This window comes from Pezoporus flaviventris, unplaced genomic scaffold (assembly GCF_033815535.1).
Source record: "Pezoporus flaviventris isolate CSIRO_AGI_PZ_B2104156 unplaced genomic scaffold, CSIRO_AGI_Pfla_v1 ptg000015l, whole genome shotgun sequence".
NCBI lineage: Eukaryota > Metazoa > Chordata > Aves > Psittaciformes > Psittacidae > Pezoporus > Pezoporus flaviventris.
In genome coordinates, this window is record NW_026892563.1 from 11,770,132 (window position 1) to 11,793,353 (window position 23,222).

The 23,222-nt window shown below is 39.6% G+C and overlaps 1 protein-coding gene across 2 annotated transcripts in view; it reads right to left on the bottom strand.

Annotated features, from left to right (window-relative positions):
- Positions 1-14,093: 14,093 nt before the first annotated feature.
- The window catches only part of EFHC2 (EF-hand domain containing 2), a 57,851-nt gene continuing 48,722 nt past the window's right edge, over positions 14,094-23,222 (bottom strand). For both annotated transcript variants that reach the window (XM_061453429.1, XM_061453430.1), the window contains exons 14-15: positions 16,812-16,905; positions 14,094-14,393 (exon numbers count right to left, since the gene is read on the bottom strand). In XM_061453429.1, the coding sequence (XP_061309413.1) occupies positions 14,298-14,393; positions 16,812-16,905 (190 nt within the window). In that variant the 3' untranslated portion in view covers positions 14,094-14,297. The remainder of the gene's footprint in view (positions 14,394-16,811; positions 16,906-23,222) is intronic.

Below are 23,222 nucleotides of genomic sequence, written 5' to 3' on the forward strand. Positions count from 1 at the left end.
ACAAATGCACGAGGCAGCTATGCTGCATGTGAGATTAATACTTCCTTGCCCTCTTTTTAAACCTGATAATGTCCTTGGAAGTCTCTCAGTTCTCACATTATGAGAAACACTGAATAGACTTTTCCCCCTGAATAGGTCTTTTTTCAGAAGCTGCGTCATCACCCCTCTTGTGCAAGCTTGGCCATAGCCCTCCTTATTCTTGTATTAATTCTTGCTGTACCTGTGGCTCTCCTGTATTCATTTTAGGGGGGTTGAAGCCTGGCATGGTTTGGAAATACAATTCATATGCCAACTTCATTTTCTGGTTATATCTAGTGTTTAATTTGACTTTTTTTTTTTAACTCAGTTGCTGAGTATCAGAACTATGCTTCCACAGAATTTTCCATCATTAATCCAAACTTACCCCTAAAAGGCAGCAGCTTGCTGAAAACAAACTGCTGGCTAAGCAGTGGTCATTTTGTTAATTCCCCTCTGTTTCATTACTTTGCTTTTACCAGCACTGGCTTTATCCTGATGTTTTATCTCCAGTCACTCAGCGGTGTGAGATCCTGCTGCAACTGTTTACTACTGGCTCTTCTGAAGAGTTCTGCATCATCTGCAAATATGGTCAACTCACTGATCTTTGATTAATACATTGGAGTACACCATCTACATTCTAGACTACAACAGCTCTGTGAGAGAACTTTGGCCTTTTTCCCTCTGCACCTTGGCTTTCCAATATGCCTGGAGAAAAGTACCATTTTTGGAAAGCTGGGTACTCTTTATCGGTGATGCCTTGCTTAGTCACATACTTACAAACCTCTGCAAAGACTTTGTGAAGCCTGATTCTCCCCCACAGAAGCAACATTTCTTTCCTTTCATCATCTCTCTCACACATGAAATCCATACTTGGCTACCAATTCTAATCTGTGTTATTATTTTCAATACCAGTACATTAGTTTGAAGTTCTTAGGTTCATATATTCCACATCTATTAAATTAACTATAAGTTACTATGTGTGGAATAAAAGGTTCAAGTGTGAGGCTTTACTGTCAAATAGAATGACAACAAATAGTCCCTGTAGACAAGTTCCATTTCCTATGCTAGTCTCCTTATTAAAAGCCTAACTTCATCGACAAACTGAGCTAATGTATACCCGCAAATAAAACATTTGGAAAGTTGTCCATAAAATGTTCACTTCAGTTTTGCGCCACAAAATTTGCTGACAATTTCTTCTCCCATACGCTCCATTTTTGTATTCACAGTTTTGCTCCTATAGTCTCTTGCAGTTAAACGTAACTTCAGCTATATTGGTACAGTGGTTGATGCTCCAAGCCTGTCAGTGTTTAGGAGGCATTTGGACAATGCTTTAGCTCAATCAGGCAGTTGGACTGGATGATCGTTGTAGGTTCCTTCCAACTGAAATAGTCTATTCTATTGTTTCTAAATCAGAGCTTTCCCTGTGGAATAGTTGTGCGTAACTGTTGATGATTTAGCATATTTTCCTTCAGCATGGTCATCCCCCAGTTTTACAAAGTAAAAATTCACATACTTTTAAAATGTAGTCAGATGATTAACATAGGGTAAAAAAAAAAAAATCTATATTTGACATCTATCTGTCTTATACACCTGAGTGTGCACACGTGTGCGTGTGTGCAAAAGTGAGCATTCATACAAATATTAGAGAAGGCAAATGCATAAACAAAGGTACAGGAATTGTGTTTTATTTCAAAATCTTGGTAAAACCCAAAGAGGCAGAAGTTACCTGTAACAGTGAAGGCATCAACTATTTAACTGTGGTCATGATTACAAATACGAAAGCACTGTCTGTGAAATTAATTCAGCCTATCAGGTGCTTTAAAAACAGGCTTCAGCTTAAATATTTTGCCTACCCCCAGCTTCAGTGGGTATCATCATGGTAAACAAATGCAGATTAATGGAGGGAATGTGGGTGCTTTCACCTCTCTCCCTCAAAATTAGCAGGAATACCACACTGTGCATTCCCACATGGTAATACATCAGGGCTGTGCAGCCTTGCCTCCACCCTCAAGCCGGTTCAGGGCTGTGTTTGCCTCTGAGTAATGTTAAATTTAGGGCTTGTGTTCCAGGACTACTCATCTTCACTTCGCAGCTCTCTCAGCTGCAGTATATCACTCACAAGCCAATACCCTTAACCCATAGGGGGGTATCCCATGTGGCATACACTAATTTATAGATGAGAATGATATCTGAATGTGTCAGATTTCAGTGAAGAAAAACAAACCTTATGGACTCTTTTAAAGCTATGATAAATTGGAATGTGCACGGTACAAATATTTATCTTGCACCCTTATTACAAGTATTTCCTTTTCACTGGTTAATTTAATTAAGAGGTGTCCCTTCGGATTGAAACTTTGTAAGATGGATATATTTTTCTCCAAAACATAATTAATTTTGAATGAAGAGGAGAAAACTCATCGCTCCTGAACTTATTAATAATGTTCTGAATTAAAATACATTCCTGGCTTCCTTGAACACTTACGTATGTTACGGGATAGCTGGGAGGGGAGGCAAGAGGGATTATTTTTGTTTTCATGAGGAGGACCTGATCCCAAAAACGCTGTTGGACATGTATGATGAGGAGTTAGTCACCATGATTTCTTTGGCAAGGGAGAAAGAAGCAGAAACAAAAACAACACTAACCCAACTTTCTGACAAAGGGGGAGACAGGGATAAGAGAGTTGGTATGGAATCATTCTCCTTCCCTCCCAATGTTCAGGATCCCATCTCCCTCAAAAAAGACTCCTTGTGGTTGGCAGCCTGTGGCTGTGAAGGAGACAGAGGACAGGAGCAGGAGAAGCCGTCAGCTTTACAGGAGTGGCTCATAGCCCAGAGGGAGTGACCCTCCTGCACAGCCCCAGGGGCTGTGGGGGCCTCCCATGTGTCCCCCTCTCTGTGAAGTACAAATTGTCACCCAGTGCTGGACACTGGGCCACCAGGGAAGGCAAAACCCACATAAGACCCCATCCTGGTTCAACTGCCAAGTTCCAGGTGAGAGCAGCCATCCTCTTACCTGAATTGTAGACCCAAAAACACAAAGGGAAAGATGAAGCCCAGTGGAGAAGGTGCTATCTAGGGGTACAGAGGGTCAGGATTTTGCCTTCGGTCTAATCTTGGATGTGCGACTTTATCTCACTTCTCAGGACCCTTTCCCAGCTTCTGTCTGATCTACTTCAAGGGCAGCATTTCTGGATCACAAGCTGACTCCTGCTGTGTCTGTGCAATAAGACAACAAGGCTCCATGCACAACTTTGCTGACACACAGGCATTACAGAGAGATGATGGCAAAACTGCAACTGTTTTTCCAAAATATCTGCTTTGCCCCTGCTCACACAGAGCAATTCCAAGAATTGTCCCTTAGAAACTTAGTCCCCAGCTCAGCCCCTGCAGAGGGGTGGGTTATTTTATGCCTTATTACATTTTCAAGGGAGAGTTTAGAGATACAAATGTCTGGGACACACACCTATTTTGAGAGGCCTCTTCTTCCACAAAGAGAAGTCTACAACTTCAGTGTTTAAATCGCTGTGTCTGTGGCATGCTGATGAGGGATAATTTTAATGGCATATAAGGTTGAATAACAGAAAAAGGCTTGTCACGTCATCTTTAGGGGAGAATTTTCTGATCAGTTTTGAGTATTGTGTCAAGAACTTCTCTCGCATTTTCTGTCATTACAGAGCCTACCATCACACTGCCAGCAGACTCATTAGCAAAATAAGGGGCATCACTGCCAGAAGAAAAGGCTACTCAAACATAAATACAAAGTCTAGCAAAACATCTCAAGCATAGGAACTTGAACTTGAATCGTTGCTGCAGGTATAATTGAAGGGATCTCTCAATAATCAAATCCATGTTAATGCTGCTTTGCTTCTCAACCCCCTCCAGCGCCTGCAGAAATCTCTCTGCTGATCCTAAGGCCCTCAGTGAGATTTCAGCCAGAGCATCTGGTCATTGCCAGCTCTTATATCAGTGACTGGCATCCCTTCATAGCTCACACGTCACACTTTTAAAAGAACAATTATGGCAATCCTGTGAGTTGAATGACAAAACTCAAAGGGAAATTAACTTGAAGATGTTTCCCTAGCAACTGCGTGCAGCAGTGTTCCCACCAGTCCAACGTCACAGCATTACAGTTTGAATTGAAAATAATAGAGATTGAATTCTCTACTAGTTACATGGCAAATGCAGCCTGGCAGAGGCACAGCCTTCCTTGGTCACATCAGCCAGTACCCACCTCATAATGCTGGATTTCACCTTATGTGGAAGACCTTTGTGGATAAGGAACAGTAATGTCCATCAGCAGAGGTTCAGGGAGCACAGCAACTAGCAAGCTGGCCCTGAAAATAAAAAGCTTAATTTAAGTATTGTTAAAAGAAAATAAGTGCCGATTATCTCTCTCTCCTTCCATTCCTGATCCTTCTCACTCCAACACTAGTGGAATTTTATCATATGCTGTTTAACAAGTCACCATCAGCCATCTGACACACATTGGCTTCCCTGAAACCAAAGCCGCGAGTTCCCAGTGGGCAAAGCAAGGCTTACTCACCAAACTGCAATCATTTTTGTGCAGCAAGTCTTTCCCAGTCCTTCTTGCTCATCTTTCCTAGAATGGCCTGATTCTCAGAAACAGCATGCCCTGGTGCAACCTACATTTCCTTTCCTGTCAGACTTAGAGGTCTGTATTTTCTCCCCACTGTACTACCCAGAGTGATGCAAACAGCGGGAGGGAAGAGGTGACAATCCCATTACTATCCTAACAAAGCCACCTATATTTTGTTTACATTACCAACATTATTTTAACTGATGTAGCCCAGGCTACTGCACAAGACCAACTTTTTATGCTGAATCCTACATTATTGTCTTCCAGGAGGACAGTAACCATCTCTCTCAAGGATGCTACCTTGGTCTGAATATTTAGGCACACAGATAAAAGGCTGCTATGACATAATACTGTAAAATCTATTCACACTGGTACATTATCTATTAGTTGTACTCCTGAGAAAAATGCAACATTATACCCTATCACCCTGAGAACAATTTCCACTCACCTGTGCTGGAAACATCCTGTTCCATAAACTTGGGTTCTGCCTTTTGGACTTGAAAGCACTCTGAAAATACTCCCTAGAGATGGCCAACTGATTGCTTTCCTTAACTGATGCATGCTCAGCATCACTAGCATGGATTAAACTAGCAATATTAAATCAAAACCATCATATCTTGCACTGTGATTTACGGTTTACCTCCTGTGGTACACGAGGTCTCTGGCACACTGGGGCAGAGAGGTTTCAAATGCCATCAACAGGACATTTTTATAAAAAGAATGTGAGGTGGGGGGAGCATTCATCAACATCCACACATTAGTTGTGCAGCTCTTCCTCCTGCTTGTTGGGTGTTAATACTCATGCCAGTCATTCTTTCTATAGCTCTACATGTGCCATCAGTAGGAAAATCTCAGACAGAGGCTTTGCAGGGCAAGGCTAAACAGTCTCAGAGTATCTGAAAGCCTCAGCTGATGAAGCAGGAGGAAGACTATGCCATCAGCCTGACCCATGAGAAACGTGGTGCTGCTTCTTACCCAGAGAAAGTGGTAGATTTGTGCAACTGAGCAGAGCAATCCAGGAGGAAAAAGAATGATCAAAAAGCTGAAACCTCAAACTGAGTGAGGAGGCAGTCCTGCAGTTGCTGGGCCTGCTTTGGGAATCCAGACCCCATCGCCTGAGCTACACACAGGGACTTGGGCAACCCACGAGGCCTGCAGTTACCTGCAGACTTCAAATGATGAGTTTCTAACCTGAGAGAAGGACCTGATCCTGCTTCCCCTAAGTGATCAGGATACTCTCAGGGGACTTTGGAGCATTTCGTAACTGCATACAATGGAGTCAAAGCCTGAGAAGTCCAGTTTTCTCTGTAATTCAAGCAACAGTCCACCCACATAAGATTAAGGTGTACATTAGGGTAATGAAAAATCATTAATTCTCCTCTGACACAAGCTTATGAAAATTTTTCAGTTACTCCATCAATCCCCTCTGTTGACACAGGGTAATGGAGATGTAGTAGATCAGGCAGACAATATTACAGACAATTTTCTCTCATGCACAATCTCAGATCCTGTCCTGCTCAGCAAAATACTTACATGACCTCAAGAACATTATCTATTACCTAAGAACTATTCTTTTTCCCATCCCTATGCAGTCTTGCTAGCGTTACTTGCAAAACTTTTCTGCTCTGAGGCTGGAGCTGGCACTGGAGTCACCATTTTCTTTCCGGCCTGCACAAGGTTTTGATCCAGCCTCTCATCTTGCTAGGAGCCAGAGTATTGTCCTTCTGGCTCCCTGTCCCACCACGTACTGGGAGCAAGGTCTGCTAATGCTGTGGCCACAGAGGAGGCAGTGTGACCCGGTCATGAACGGGCAATTTAGATTGCTTAAAGAACCACTGTCAAAGGTATCAGCAAAAGTGGTTTTACTGAATATGACATTAACAAAGTTCAGTTTCAAAGTTCACTTGATTACTGTACTGCACAATCATTTCAACGATTCAAAACTACCAATGCAGCGTCAAAGTTACCAAGACAAAATTAAACTTACCAAGACAAATCAAAGTCACCATAATACAAGGTTGTGTGGGATATCAGTCCCTTACCAAAGATCTGCTCATGGCAAAAGGTCTCTCTGCCTCAAAGAGCAACTTTGAGTGGCATTCCAGCTGAATGGGAGATCACCACCATGCAGCCAGGCTGCTTAGCAGGGAGAGCTCAAAGGAGGCTCATTTAGGCTGTCATATTTAGAGCACAAAGTAGTTGGCCTGCAGCCAAATTACATGTGCTGGAAAAAAGTATGCACGAGACTCCTTGTACCTGCAACTTTTATTGTTCCTTGATAAATAAGTCTTGGAAAAAACACCTGGTATTCATGTATTAATTGCGAGAGCAGTGTTTCAAGCTCATATGCATCAATGCCCACTGCGTCACTCTGCTCCTTTGTGGGTTTTCAGAGAACAGACTGGAAGTAGAGAAGTTCTTGGCCCTGTTATGGCTTAGGTCTTTACCTCCTTTGGAAACTGTTCCAAACTACTGTTAGTTTGGTTAAGGTGTCGAGTGCATCCAACACAGACCCCCGTAGCTGCATATCTGCGATACTGCATTTTGAGCTGGGATCTGCCATGATCTGACCCAGTCCTAGAACCTGGCTGCTGCAGCTGAAGCATGTGGACTATCCTGGGATGAGATAAGGACTTTGTGTGCAAGGGTAGGAAAGCAGAAAAGCAATTAGCCTCTCCCAGAAAGTAAAGCCAAACCCTGTTCCCACAGAAATCAATGCCGAAACTGTTAGGACCTCAGCAGCAACAGTTCAGGTCCTCTGTGATTGTTTGCCTCCTAAAAGGAATTTTGCTTCATTAGGATGCTGAGTCTTTCTAATTCAAATATTTGATTTGCTTCGGGTCTCGGGTTGTCTTCATTATGTAGTTGCCAACAGGGAATCAAAAGGGGCATCTCTGAACCTGCTGTGAGGCGGTGAAGCTTTATGGAGTGTTATGTGTGGGGCAAGAGCAAAGTGGGCAGTTCCTCTCTGTTTGATACCATTGTTATGGAAACCTAAAACTTCAGGATGGCTGGTGAAATGCAAATGGTGCAAAGCCCAAGAGAGACTGCATTTGCTCACTACTTACCAGGCTTCTGCAGAACAAAATGTCTGAGTTTCTGCCTTTTGTGAATATGAGCTTTCCTGGGGTCCTAAACGCCAAATGTGCTCTTAGGTGTAAAGGTCAGGAATTCAGCAGCAGAGAGGTGATGGACATGAATCCCAACAGCCACTTCAGATGCTTACTCTGGAAACAAACTCTCACACAAAAGTGGCTAAACCAGAAGACAAATGAAAATTGTGTGTTTTGTCCCAGGATGAGTTACCTACTAGGAGAGGGAGGATAAGAGCGGTGGCTCTGTTGGGTACCTCCAGCTTTTCATGTCTAATCCAACCCAGCTATCGATGACAGAAACTTCCTGCATTTTGATTAATTCAGACAATATGATTCTAACAACAGAGGAAGGAATGTCCTTCAGCAGCAAAGTGAGTGACCACATAGAGGTGGTTCATTGCACAGTGATTTGCTGAGCAGAATGGCATTCTACCACACTGGGAAATAAAACTCTTGCACACAAAGGAAAGGGTTCAATTTTAGTTGCAAATGGCTTAATTAATCACTTCCTTCAACTCCAAAAGGAAAGAGACAGGCTACAAAAGCTCTGCTTGTATTAACCTCCAGGCAAACAGGTGCTCTTCCCTGAAATTCATTTAGCTGCAACATGGGGAAAAAATGACAGAGGCAGAGAAGTTCAAAATGTTGAAGTCCAGACACTTCAGTAAGGCTTTTCCTTAATAATAAAAATAGAAAAGTACACTGAAACTCAGCAGTAGAGAAGGGTTTGTTCCCATTTCTCCAGAAGGGAGAGGCAAGGCAAGGATACCACCAGCACTTTTATATGCAATCCCTTCATGTAAATTATTTCAAATGGGAGCTCTTGCTCTTGCCTGGAGAGAAAAAAGCAGAATGCATCACTGCTGCCAGACCACCTGGACATGGGGAGGAGAGGAAATTTCCAAATGGGTTTTAAGACAATTCATTCATATTTATCTAGCCAGAATAAATGTTGTGGGTTTTTTTTTCTGAGATAGCATTTCCCTTTGCTCTATCTAGACCACCAACAAAAGAGGGAGGAACAGAATTTCTATTGCATTAATAGTCCTGGTGTTTACGGTTTGGGCTTTTACGAACTTGTGGGAGCTGTTTATTGAGTCATAAAGTCTACTAATGGGGATATTATCTTTAAATTATATAAGTACTACAGTATTTGGGTTAGTTAAAGGAAAGGTTTAAAACAGTCACACACTTACAGTTTATCTCAATTACCAGCATGATCCCATAATGGGAATTTAATTGCTAATTGCTAGCTTATATTGCAGAAGAACTACAATAACAACACAATATATAGCCTGTATAAACATGTCCAGACAATTCTATATTGCCTCCTATCACTGCTACCTTCTTTTATGGTGAGGCTTTTTATTACAATTATTTAATTCCTAAATGCCTCAAATTAGGAATTCCTCTTTGTCAGGAAAGCACTGCCACCAGCACTTCATTTGACAGATTTTAGCAAGCTACCTGCACACAGTCAAGTGGGTTTGTGCAAAAGGTATAGTGTTATGCATACACTTAAATACTTTGCTCAATTAGATTCTCAGACACTTCTAATAAGAGGAATTGTAGTTCCATTTATATCAACCCAGGTTTTCCTGTTTGCCTAGCTGGAATGAAATTTGACCAAAACCCACCAGCCAGAGATTGAGTCAATCTCATTTACGCTAAACAAGGTGCCAACTCTCAGCTCAGCTTCAGTTCCAGACTACCTCATGAAAAGGGAACACATGCATGTTCAGCACAGTGTGGACTCATGGTCTCCCCTGTCCAGTCTGCTCAGCTCAACCCAATCTACCCACAGCTGTCTGAAGATCAGTCCTTCCTACATGTACAATACTGCGGTGTGGGTGGGGAGCAGCCAAGCAGTCAGTCACCACGCTTGACCCCAGTGCTCCTCAGGCAATGCTGATGGACCGCAAAGGTGGGATTCATCTCACCTCACAGCAATACAAACATCTACGTTTAGCCGTAGATATTCTGTAGGCTATGAAGTCCATCGTCCTTCCATCGGCAAGCAAGGGATCCAGAGAGCTCTTGTGGGTGCAGACATCTGCAATGTAGACATGTGAAGGCAACGGACTTAAGTCTCGCCCATAAACCTCACTATAACTTACCGAAGGCTTCATCACACTTGCACCACAGCAGCTCTGCGAAAGATCTTCCTCCTGTTTTCCAAGACAATGCCATTCTTCTGACAGGTTTGCCTTTGAAAGTGGGAGCTCTCTCCAGTACTGTTAGGTGATACAATGAATTTTTTTCTGTTACAGATAATCCCACAATGCTGCTTGCCAGGAATCTGCCTCAGATTTCGAAGAAGTTTGTGAATCAGCTCCTTTATTTCTCTTTGTTCATAGTTTTTAATGTGAAACTAGCCTGTCAAAACAGGACACCAAAGAGGACAGATGGCTAGGGTGAAAGGCAGATGAGGATAGCTAGCTTATTTGTGTGTAATACATACTAGAAGAAACTTCCAGATGATTCAGAAATGACCAGCTGTGCAGAGGAAGAGTTTATATAATCAATCTATAACCTTAATATGTTACATTCATTTCCTTTCTTATCTTGGTTATGCTCCCTCAGTGGTTTTAACTTTACTGGAAACTGGTAGGGAACATGGATTTCTCCCCCACCTCCTTATTCGGTTTGTTTGACCATTGACTAAAGCATTCAACAAACAGCAAGAAATTAATTCAGAGCAAACAGCAATTTTAAAAAGCCTTCTTTCAAGATAGCTTTCTCTCAGATTTTATCTATACTTCCCTCTAAAACCTATAAAAAATTTTTAAAATCTAACTGACCTCAGACTGCAGTATGTTGTCCTCCTGATATTGTAACTTCTTCAAAACTTGCTGCCATTTGTCTTTCTCATTATACTGGGGTTTGTTGGCTAAGCCACCTCAAAGAGAAAGAAATGCTGCAAGTAGATAAGCTACAGACAAATTACAGAGGGTACAGGATATTAAGGAACTAATGCTTCCCTCCATGTCACTGAATAACCTACATATGACTACAAGATGTTAGAAAGAGGAAAATTCTTCTAATGATTAGTTCCACGTCTCAAACCATGGGAACACATAGAAGGGTTCAGCAAGCAAGAAACCAGTGAATTACTATTAGTGATATATAGATTCTGTTCTCTGAATGCTGTCAAGTGACTGAAAACATTCTGTATTTTGGTTAGTGTGGAATTAGGATCCCTGCAGTTTTCCCACAGAAAGTTCGCCTTTGGGAGGCAGAAATGTCTCCAGGACTAAAATGACAAGACAAAGGGAGCAGACATAGAAGTCAACTGCACCCAAACTTTTTCTGTGAAGAGCTATCCTGCCATGAAGTAAAATCAACTCACATCGGCACAAGAGACAAATGCAGAGGGAAGACTTCAACATCTTTTCATTTATACAGATGAACATCTGTCTGACATTGGTACAAATGCCTCTGTCTAAAAAAACACAGTAGATGCCTGCGTGACATGCAGAAGACAGGAAAATAGTGCTTGGTAAGGAACTTCATTTTTGTCTACACATTGTCTGTGGCTGTTTGTGGCTGCCATGTCTGAGAGAGCCCAGCTGCTGGTGACCAGAGGGCACGCTGACCTGGACAGGAGCAGAAGCTGATGCGAGATGTGAGCTAACCAGTGTGTCACCTGGATCCGAGGACTGGTCCTCTTTGCTGTTTGCAACCAGCCATTTGCTTGCAGCAGCAGTTATTCCAGAGAACTTGAAGCCTCTTATTCTCAAATGCCAAGTTGAGGAAATAAAAATTAACACTGAACATGCAGCAGACCCCAGGAGTGAGAAGGGGAGCCAGTACAGTAATGTGAATCTCTTCACTCCTCCAACGGACAGCACAGATAGTTGTGGAAAGAAGATATCTTTGGCTTCCCTACAGAGATTGAGAGCTGAGATTAATGGCAACTGGGAGGGCTGTCTTTCCCTTTATACCATGCATGCTTTAAAGCTATGGCCTCCTGCCATCTTGAAACATAATCTTGTGCTATTGTCTTCATTCAGACCCCTCATCCGCAATGTGAAAAGAGAGAAGAAGCTGGTGGCAGGATTAGAGGAGAGGTTGAAATATTCTGGGCAGCATATGCTGTAAATCACATTATACAGAATATTTCTGGACTGCTCATTGGCTAGGGCTTCTCTTCTGGAAGCACTGCTGCTTGTAAAAACGAAAACCTGGTGAAAAGTGTTTGTAACACATCAGAGCACAGCATATGACACATTGTATGCACAGAGACAAGCACTGAAAATATTTTTCAGGCACTGCCTGCCCTTCTCCTAGGTGATCCTTTTGTGCTTGTCAGGGTTATGCAAGATGCATGGGAAAAGAGGAGAAAGAGAAATGAGAATAATTCTTCAAAAGGGTATTAATAAAAATCCATAAATTAATGTCACCAGATGACCTATCTCAACCTTAAAAATGAGTACCTTAGTCTTGGAAGGCTGTTTGGGACCCTCGCGGCTTCAGAAGTCAGAAACCACCTTTTTTTGTCCAGTTTAAATTTATTCATGGCAAATCACACCCCTTTGTTCTCAGACTACCAATGTTCTTAACTGAAATTATTTTCCTCACTTGACCATAATGTATTTACACAGAATAGTCATATTAAGACTTAATTTTATTTCACTAAATAATACAAGCTCCTTTAGTCTCCTTTCTTATCTCCACTCTCGGTCAACCTTCTAGCTCTTCTCTGCACTGGTTCCAGTTTGCAATCGCTTCTCTGGACCATAACCATACCAGACCAGACCAGATCATGACTGACCAGACCTAAACAGAGGGTTCCACATGACACATGAAATTATATTTCTTGTACTGTTTTCTTTTTTTTTTCTGAAAAGAGGCTCCTCTTTGACCTACACACATAAAGGAAAACCACCTAAAGTGAATTTCCCATCTCTAAAAGCTATTTGGGAAGTTCTAAATGTTCAATCTTCTTTGGAAACCCTCAGCTGTACAAGATTTCCACAACTGACACATATCCTTCTGAAGTCTGGTAAAAATTTACAAGGGCAACTGCATTCTTTTAAGATGTCAAGTTCAGTCTTGGTGGCATGTTTTTCAGCTTTCATTAAACTGTCTTCAAATGCACATCATTACTATTGTTTGGGCTCCTGACACTTAGCAATGTGGTCAGATATTTTTCCTGTCATGTAGGAAAGCAGTTTCCTCTTTCGGTTCAAAAAGCAGTACATGGCCTTGTCTACAACTTGGAGCATCTTAGCAAGTTTTCACAGGGGTTACCATTACTTTTATTGCAAACAACTTCCTAAGTAGCAGAAACACACAATTATGTCTTGCCTCAAGTCCCATTTTTGCTAACAAAAAAGGTTAAAAGTTGCCAAAAGCTTTCCATATAGAGGAAAAATAATTTCTTCTCAGGAGCTGGGAGGGCTAGAGAGAAGACATACTATTAAAAATTTCATTTACACTATCATGCAAAAGCGCAGCAAGTTTCTAAATGGAATCATAATTCTAAAAGGGATCTTCAAATTTCCAGAAAGATACAGATTTACTGAATAAAGTTATGGTTCGAATTATTGTCTTTCCTTCAGTTTGGGGATTTAGATGTGTTGAATTCTCATCCTTTTAAATCAAGCACTTCTTCCCCAAATTGTAATTTCAGATTACAGAAAGCGCAGGGTTTTCACTCTACTGATGTGTAAGTTTCCCAGCCACTGGCTCCCCTGTGGAACAGTCATGGATGAGTCAGCTACCCGCCTTCACCTCAGCCATTCCATTTTTTAAACTTCTCTCTCAAAAGCATGAAGTAAATTCAGATCTCATTATGGCTTTGAGCTGCCATAAGCTCAAAAAGATACAAAAAATGCTAAGGAGGGACTCCATTTAGTCACTGCGATTTTCAGCAAAGAGAAAGACATCAACTAATTTTCAAAGGGCGAGTACAGTGCTACTTCAAGAAAGCTGCCCTCTAAAATTGTATGAAAGGACCATCTCTTCATACATGTCTCACCAAGTAAGCTTTGGTGGCTACTCATCTGAGTCACATTTAAAACAAAAAGCAAGAACTGATAGCTTCCGTGCCATGCCCGCAGACTTTTACATTTGAAGGCTATAATTATCTCTGATACCAGAGCAACTTTATACTGTGCTAAAACCTTGCTAGTATTTCCTTCATAAAATAACAATCTTTGACATGAACATTACTTAAGCATCACCACAGAGATACAGCAAAAAGACACATATAACAGGCAAAAGATAGAGCAAAAGAGGAAATTTGAATGGAGTTACATTCTGACCTAATGTTTTAAGAGGTCATCAACAACCTTTGTTTGCACAACAAAGCAGGGTCAGACAGATTTTCTCAATATTTCTCAATACTTGTAAATTCTCCATAAAACCAAGCACAAAAATGAGAGGACACAGTTTTAATTATGCCTGCATAAGTATGAAAGAGTACTGTTGATTAAGAAGGAGTTACAAAGCCACATAAAGTATACATCTATGTTGCAATAAGAAATTAAATGCAATAAAACCTATATATGGGTCTTTTCAGTATCTGTCCAAGTTTTGGAGCTGAAACGTTAATTCAAAACCACTGCCTTGCACAGATCAGATTATTCTTCCTTGCCAAACAGATCATCCAGAAGAGGCAAGTACTTGATCTCTTTCACACGAAAGATTGGTGGTTGTCTGGTCCAGTCATCTTCATTCTGAAATTAGTAACCCAGACAGTAACTTAGAATATAATGTTGAAAACAAGAATAATTAAAAGCTGATCAAGATAAGATTGAATGAGCTGCTTCATTTCCTCATAATAAATCTTTGAAAAAGTGGATCTTTATTTAACACATCCTCTTAAAAGATTACTACGTGCACATTTTTATCAATCTTGCAGAGCATTGTACTAAAAATATTTTCTCTTATTAGCCCTTCTGCAGGTATTTTTAAATTAAATAATACTGTATTTTCTTCACTGAGGCATTTATACTTCAAAGTATTGGAAGTCATCTATGTCTCAACACCAAAAATCATACAAAACAAAGAGATAAAGAAGAAGAAAGTCTGCTGAATAAGCAAAAATCTGTTGTTGAAATCTATCTGTCAAATACAGCCACTGCAGCCCCAAACATTGCTGTTAATTCATGGTAAGTCATGAACAGAATGACAATTGGTTTCTAAAGTTAAACAAGATCTAAATCCCTCCCTTTCTCTGATTTTTCTATTTCCTATTATCTCTTCATTATAATAGTCTTGAACTGTACCAAAGACAGAAGAGGTATTGCAGCTAACAAAATAATAAAGCCAATAAAACTCAGTAAACTATGCTGGCACCAATTTGGACACTGTTAATTAAAAACAGTGCTTTATGTCAGTGTGACAGTTACAGCAAGGCTTTGGAGTTGATGAGGAACTGATTATCCCAGCATGATGATGACTGGTGATAATTTCTATGGATGCTCTTTCTCTCTTTTTTATTTCAGCTGCAATCTTCCTCCCATATCTCCATGTACCGTTCTCAACAGGGGCTCTTAGACATCAGCTCATCCACTGGCTGTCCTCCAAGCAAAGATAATGTCGTCTTCACACCAAAACAAAACCTAATCTCTTATGCTGATCAGGACATGTGTTTCACCACAAATGTCCACTTCAACCTCCTGCTTGTTTCACAAGAACCTTCTCCTCCACATCTTCGCTACATGAAAGCTGCCTCTTGGTTCTACCACCACCTGTACCTCACCTTCAACCTGCAGGAGCTGTCTCTTTCCCTCACTTGCCAGAAATCGGGTCATGCTCAATGGCTAGATAAGCTATCATATGAGAGGAAAAAAAGCAAGTCAAACATGTTCAACAGCTTTTTGGTGTAGAGCTTAGCGCCATCTTCAAGGCAAAAAACCTCTGGGCACAGGTTCTGACCTTCTTTCTGTTTCTGTGATACTGAGGCTCAAGAGGCCTCTTATCCTAACACAGTCTCCTGAAAGCAGTCACTGCTTAAACACTGAGTTATAACTTAAGCACAGAATTCTTCTGTAAAACCGAAGAATACTCACTGAACAAAACATAGTACACACTTTGAACCACAGGACTGCTGTATAAAACATGTGGAAGAGCTTTGATTTTATCTGTATGAGATGGAAAAATTCTTCTCAATGACAAAGTGAAAAATAAACCATGATGAAATGCAGAGCAAACCAGCAGTTCATTAGACATTGTCGGTTTGAGATGCTACAGAAGAAAGAGCTGCTAAGCCAAGTAAGAGAGGAGTCAGGTTAATAGCACAGTACTTGAGGAATATTGTTTTAAACTATGTCACTGATGAACTTGAATTTAAAGGAATGCTATGTTTCTAAATGGTCTGAATACAATCAAACGCATTCTGTACAAGCATAGCAACACATTGCCTAGGCCAGAAAAGCGAAACTATGTCTTGGCAGAAGGGTTTTGGATTTATCCACCACAAAGTCTTTAAAAATCAGCATAATTGCCTTATGCACCGTTTATTTTTAAATGTTCCATTCAGAACAAGATGGCAAGATCAGATTCATATTTGTTGATACCACATTTTTATTTACCCTAAGTAGCAGGCTGATGGAGATGTACAAAGTTGATCCATCAGTACTGCTCTTGCTGCACACCTACCGGTGATGTGGTGCCTTGTGCACAAGTTTCTATGGAGTTATAAAAAATACATAGCTATTTTCAGCCATGTCAGCAGAGTTTAAATTATTTCCTATCTCAGCAAGCAAACAGATCATTTGACATATGACGATGCCATTTGTGGGTGAAGCAGTATTCACGCCAATTGTTCATGGATAAATACACCTGTTTCCCCTTCTTTTTGTTTTTTTTTTCTTTTTTTTCTTGTAGAAAAATGTCACAGAGATGTGACACGTATTAAGCACAGGGGTGTTACAGGGTTCCTTATCCCTGTTTGACTTCTCTGCTTCATTCTAAACCTCCTGGAAAAAAAATAATTACTTAAAGAAAAAAGGCACAAACACGCAAATATGAAAACTGTTGTGGTCTACACTGGATAAAGCACTCATGTTAAAGTTGGCAAATTATATCAATGTACTGTACTGTTCTCTTGCTGAGATACACTGGCTTTACCTTGAGAGATAAAAATGTACCTTTATTGTCTGGAAAACAGGAATTGGATTCTCTCTCCAGTTCAGCCCATCCACAAACTTTTTATATTCCACTTGCTTATCGTCATCTTCAGACCTAAGCAGAATATACATAAACTCAAGGTTAAAGGAAATTTTTTAACAAAGTTGTATCATGTTACTACCTACAGCATACTAATACATTACCTTTTGGATAATGGTTTTTTACTTCTTTATTACCAAAATCTGGCTGGAGTACAGAAAGACACAAACTGTCAGGACTTCTATAACATGCATTCTATTTCTTATTTTACACCTCATTATTGTCTCTCATAGTAGAATTCAACTTCTTTATGGCTTATTATATTTCAACTAATTTCATTTTATTTTTGAAGCGTTTTGCAAACTTTTCAAACAAAGGGATCTCACAATTGGTGAGGAACATAGAAGTGGGACAGTCAGTGTATGATTCCATTGCGTAGAAAAGAAACAAGTGCAATAACATGAGAGTGCTGTGCTATAAAACAACTGACTTACTTTATACGGCTTCTACAGTCATTTCCTGAAAATAAGCAGTCCTTCAAAAATGCTGTTTGCACACGCCTTGGGATTAATTTACAATCGACAAACACAGCTCTCTATCCTATCAAATAACAGCCAGATTTAAAAATCACAAACCTTGTCATTCAGTAGTTGGTTTATGGCATTGTTCTTTATGTCGATGGAACAAATTTATATTTGTGTTAGGTATGAAGGTCCTCTAAATGCATGAAGATACATATCCTGCCAGTTGAGGTCTACAGGTACATGTGGAACATAGTATCTCCCTCCCTTGAGTTTCTAAAATCACTACCCTGCACTAATAAATCCCATGAGAGCAGATCTGTAAGCCACGTCATACTTCTGCCATTGATCATACATCTGCCATTCTGCCATTGAAACAGCTTCAGAAGAAAAGTCCCCAGTTCAGCAAAGCACTCTGGTGATTAAAGCCCTTGGGAACCACTGTTATATCCATGGCATTAGTCAAATACTTGAAAGATATCCACAAGCTAAAGCTACCATGCAAATCGTTCTTGAAATGAACAGCTTAACTGCTCTGCTACAAACACTGTACTAGCAGGTTCCGTAAATAACATCTGAATGACATCTGTCTCAACCAACACTAATAGATAAAAGGGACCTGGTTTAAGCATATAAGCAAAGCCTGGAAATGTCTGTGCCTCATTGGGTTCCATGGAGAGACATACAACTAGCAAGACTCAATACCTGTTTTTTAGCAGGAAACACCAGGTTAAACAATTCTGCCCTGTAATCTGGCAAGACAAGGAGCAAGATCATCATCAGGAAACAAGTCTTTTAGAAAATCATTCTATCTCGTTCTTAGAGAAATAGCACTACACAAAGCATAGGCCTCAAAACCCTTCAATCACTGCAGAGGGTTCTGGTAAAAATTAAGCATGAAGGTACTTCAAGAGACAATTTACAACACAAACTTGGAAAACAATAACAGAGAAGAGGATAAATAAATCCAGTGACAAAAATAAACTGCAATAAACTGCAGCTCATCCTCTCCTTCTCCTCCCCCACCCCCCACCATTCATTTAATAGTCAGCAGGATAGATAATAATAAAATACACTGAGACCCATAAACAGAGATGCTAGTGATAAACTGGAATGTTAAGTACAGTGAGTTATGCTGAAGATGAAAGAAAAGTCAGAAAAGAATGCTACTGTTATTAGTGTTTAAAAGGAGCCTTAAACATTGCCATGAGAAACCCTCCTTTAATAGCTTGCTTCTTTACAATAGCTCATGTGCAAGTTAACATTTTCATAAAGCCTTACTTTTGGGGAATATATTCAATATACAAGAAAATTATCATTCCCACTTCTAGGAAGTTCTTGTTTGTTTCAGGTTTACTGCAAGTGGCAATTGGGAAAAGAAAGCAGTTTTGCATTAGGAACAGCTTATACCTCGTGGAAAAAATATTCTGAATTTCAGAGCTATGATGACAATTAATTTTCTTTTGCCATAATATGTATTTATATTTTCCTCTTTGTGATTAAGTCTTTTCCTCTTTGTGATGAAGATTAAGTCTACTGCCAAGATGCAGAGATGCATAGGAAGGATTTTTAAATAAAGAACAAGTGAAGGCATGTAACTACTTAAACTTATGTTAAGGCAATGAAGTCAAGGAAAGCATTGCTTCTGCTTTTGACAAACATTAACAAGGAGAAGTCCTTTGATGTGACAGCACCATCAAACTGAGATGACAACATGGGCAAGAAGTTAACTATAATCAAAGATTTTAACATGGGCAGAGGAAATGGGGTTCCTAAATCCCATATTTAAATAGCTACAGAAACCAGCTTAAAACATTACTCTAGAATTATCCATAAAGAAAGAAAAAAAAAATTTCTACTCTTTAGATCTCTTTCCTGCTATGACTTACTATATCAATCTATTAAAAGCACACACCTGCAATTTGGCAGAGAATCCAGATGGACTGAGGGGACGCTATCAATTTGTGCATTATTAGGACAAAGATATCATACATTATGATGGCTGGAGTAAATACAACTGAAACTGACAGTGCTTTTCAGGAAAGGAAATAATATTTGTCTTATCAAGAGGATGCAACAAAGATCTCCTGAAACCATGCTTCTTTTCAGTTTTGCCCTGTGACTTCACCAATAAATGTGATGTTAGGCTATGAAATTACTCCCCCATCCCTATCATAGTTTGCAGAGGTTTGTTTTTTTCCTTTGACATTACAAAAATAATTGTACATTTCCTCTTCTAAAAATATATCCATAATTAAATATTCCAGATATGTGAAAAATCTGGTTAAATTTCATTATGACCATTCCTGAGCATGCTTTGGTGAGTAAAGGTTAATTACAAATTTTTTTTCTTTCCCATTAAAAATCTGTAGCCCAAGCATTTATGTGAAAAATTAATATACATGCAGTTTTTCCTAATTCCTTGGTTTTGAATAACATATATTAAGAAGTTAGTCCAATAGTAATAGAGAAGAAGCATCATGCTGCTTTAACCTTAGAAAAAACATTGGGATTCTTCAACATTTTTGATAGTCTTTGTGTAACATAGGTATACACCTAAGCTGTCATAAACTACTCATATGAAAAGATTTAAACCAGCAAGCATAGACAAGTCTATGTGGCTGATCAGTATGAATTAAGTAATGGCTACCATCTTGTGTATATATTTATTCATGTCTTGAACAACCACAGATTGAACTGTAAGTTCCTCAGCATACTGAATAACAGAAATAATTTCCTTATAGAGATACAAATAATAATGCCGCAGAGTCTTTTCACCACAAATGGCACAGGGAGTCTCAGACATCAAAGGTAATGAGCAGAAGACAGAGTGCAGGAGGAAGATTCTGTGACCATTTCTGATCTTGCTCCTGCTAAAAGGACCCTTGCTATTGCAGGAAAACAGGGTTTGCTTCCTGAAAGAAACAGGTCAGCCCTAAAAGAATATTATTACAGGTAGGCAACTAGGTAAAAAATTATGACCCAGTCACAAACCAGGGAAAAGCTGAGCAGGCAGGAGCGGCTTGGCCTGGCCTATTAGTGACTTGAGAGCTGGAATGACCATGTAGGAGGCTTATTATTATCAGGCACTGCTATCTGAGACACTATGAATACACTTTTTCAAAACAACAAGCCCCCCTCCAGAATCCAACAGTCTCACCTGGGTACTGTGGAGAGGTGAAGAACTACACAGCCGCTTTTAACAGAAATTAAAAGGCATACTTTTTAAAATAGAGACATACACTTAACAAAACTAACGCAGAACAATCAATGTGTAATACTTGTAAACTTGTCATCTATTCTTTCTTCTCTCCATTTTTCATTATCTGCCAGCTGTACCTCTGGGGAAGGGCTGGATCTCTTTAAGTCCTCATTAGCATACATTTATCATTGCAGTAAATAAAAATAACAGGAGAAAAAAAAAAAAAACAAATCAAAACTAAATTCATTACTTAAACACTTTAGCAATATTTATTTATTAAACTGCAATTGTTCATTATGCCTACATTAATTTTAAGAAATGCTTATAATTACTACAGTAGTTTTCTAGCAGAAACAATTGCTACCATCTGCATAGCTTAATACATTCTGAATAAAAGTCTGTATTTCCCAGGGATTAAAAATCCAAGTGAGAAAATGCTTATGGAGAAAGGAGGTACTTTTTAACAAGCCAGTTCAGGGAAATTGGAAAAATGGACATACTGTTGGGTACCTATATCCTACTATTTCACCATCCCACAATTAAAAATATAAATTTACTCTCAACAAACAATATGAAGGGGTCTTATGAAACCTCAGTATTTGTGCTAATTCTCTCTACTCTCTGCAAACTGAATGGTCTTTGGGTACAGTAAACGAAGGTTTGGGTCATCTGGGGGTGACCACAAAATTAGACAGTAATTTCTAGTCCCATCCCATGCTTTTAATAAGTGACAGATCACTGCAGTATAATTTACAAATGTAAATAATACATTCTGTAAGAGTATTACCTTTCAAAATGGAACCATTAAGTCCTACAGAAAGTCTTTGCCACCTAATCTCAGATAGCAAAGCTGCATAAACACAGTTTCAGTCTTCAACTATTATCTGATCACATTGTCTAGCATCATTTTAAAGCTGAATAGGGTCCAGCTAGTGCATTAGCTATATATACTGATTTTGTGGGAATCAATCCAACAACTTTTATTGTACTAATTTCTTCCTTCATAAATACAGATACGCACAGTAGGACTACCACCACCACTTCAATGGACACAAAATTACATGCTTCCTCATCAAAAGAAAAAAAAACCTACCCAGAGAAAGAATATTGCTGACAAACTGCCCACACTGAATCATATACTCCCAGGAGTATGCAATTAACAATAACATTAACAATAAACCTGCCTGTTTATGATTCTTTTATCTTCAAGAAAACTACAAGAAGCAAGAGGAAAGAAAAAGTCTAAATCTCATGCAGATAACTCTACTCTTCAATTTATAGATTACTTGGAAATTAATTCCTATTTAATAGACTCCAAAAAAATATTTCCCTAACTGCAACCTCATGAAACAATAAACTTACCAAGCAGTGCCAACTGCACACATTATTAAGACTGTGACACTCTTCCTTCTTACCTGCAGCACAGTGACTCACCACATAAAATGTCATCTTTCAAAGTAGCTGATACTCTAACTTAGAACTGGCATTGCACATAGCACTCTACTACATGAAGTACTTCTCACATTGATTTCTGAGGTCAGCTTCACACCATTTACCTTTCTGATACAGAAATCTACAATACAAGCTTGCCACAGCCCCTTTAGACACAAAGGAAAAAGGGTGGTAATTTAGAAATCCAGCTCTTATACAGGTTGAGGTGATAACTGTCTCCTCCTCCATCACCTAGAAAAAGAACCTACAACAGCTGAACCCTAATTCAGCTGTCATGGGTACCTGGCTAAAGCTGAGTGAAATCCAGGCTTAGTCTCCTCCTTGTCTTCCAAGCTTATCTCTGATTTTTATTAAAGTGTACTGGGCTTTTTCTTGTTAACTGCCTACACTGACACTCTTCAGAAGAGAAGAGGTTCATCTCACAAAAGCTTTTTCTGGTACAAATTCACAAACAATAAACACATCTCTGGAGCCTATGATGTGTCAAGGCTTGTCTGTTTTTCATCAGTACTGCATTAGTACATAAATGAAAGCCTCCAGTCCCTTCTCTGTGAATCTATTCAATTTCAGCCTTAATGAAATGGAAACTATGAGAAGCCCTTGTGTAGTACAGGATGTCAGTTGTCCTCCAACAATTTTTGTGTTGGGCAGCTTAGTGGGAGTTCTGAAAAATGAGGTTTAGATTAATGCTAAAATTCAGATATACTTCTGATGACTAATGCTTGTTACCTAACTGTCAGTGTTGAACAGCAAACAAATTGCCAAAGGTGTCTATCTGGCTACTGCAGGGAACTCTTCTGAAAGCTTTTGGCCTGAAAATAGGGCCTTTTTGAAAAATAGCCCCTTAGGCTTCTTAATGCAGTCTTGTTGATACTGATTTAAGTAGGAAGTCTTGCTTGCAGTACAAAGATGCTTTATTAAAACAGATTCCACATTTAAACCTGAGTAATTTCATTATTTGATGCTTAGTTTGCAATTCCTCCTGAAATCAAGCATTTAAATTTAAGCATTTCCCACAGGGAAAGAAGAGACCAATGAGCATGCATTTAAACCTGTTACCAGAAAATCTGGCCATGACAACCAAACTCAACATTACACAACATTTGAACAAGTGTTCAAAACAGCACAGGTTACTCTCAACTCCAGCCTTTAAAACAAGTGCACTGAATACTAGACCTTTCCAGTCCTATTCCCATTAATACAGCTAGCCAAGCAAT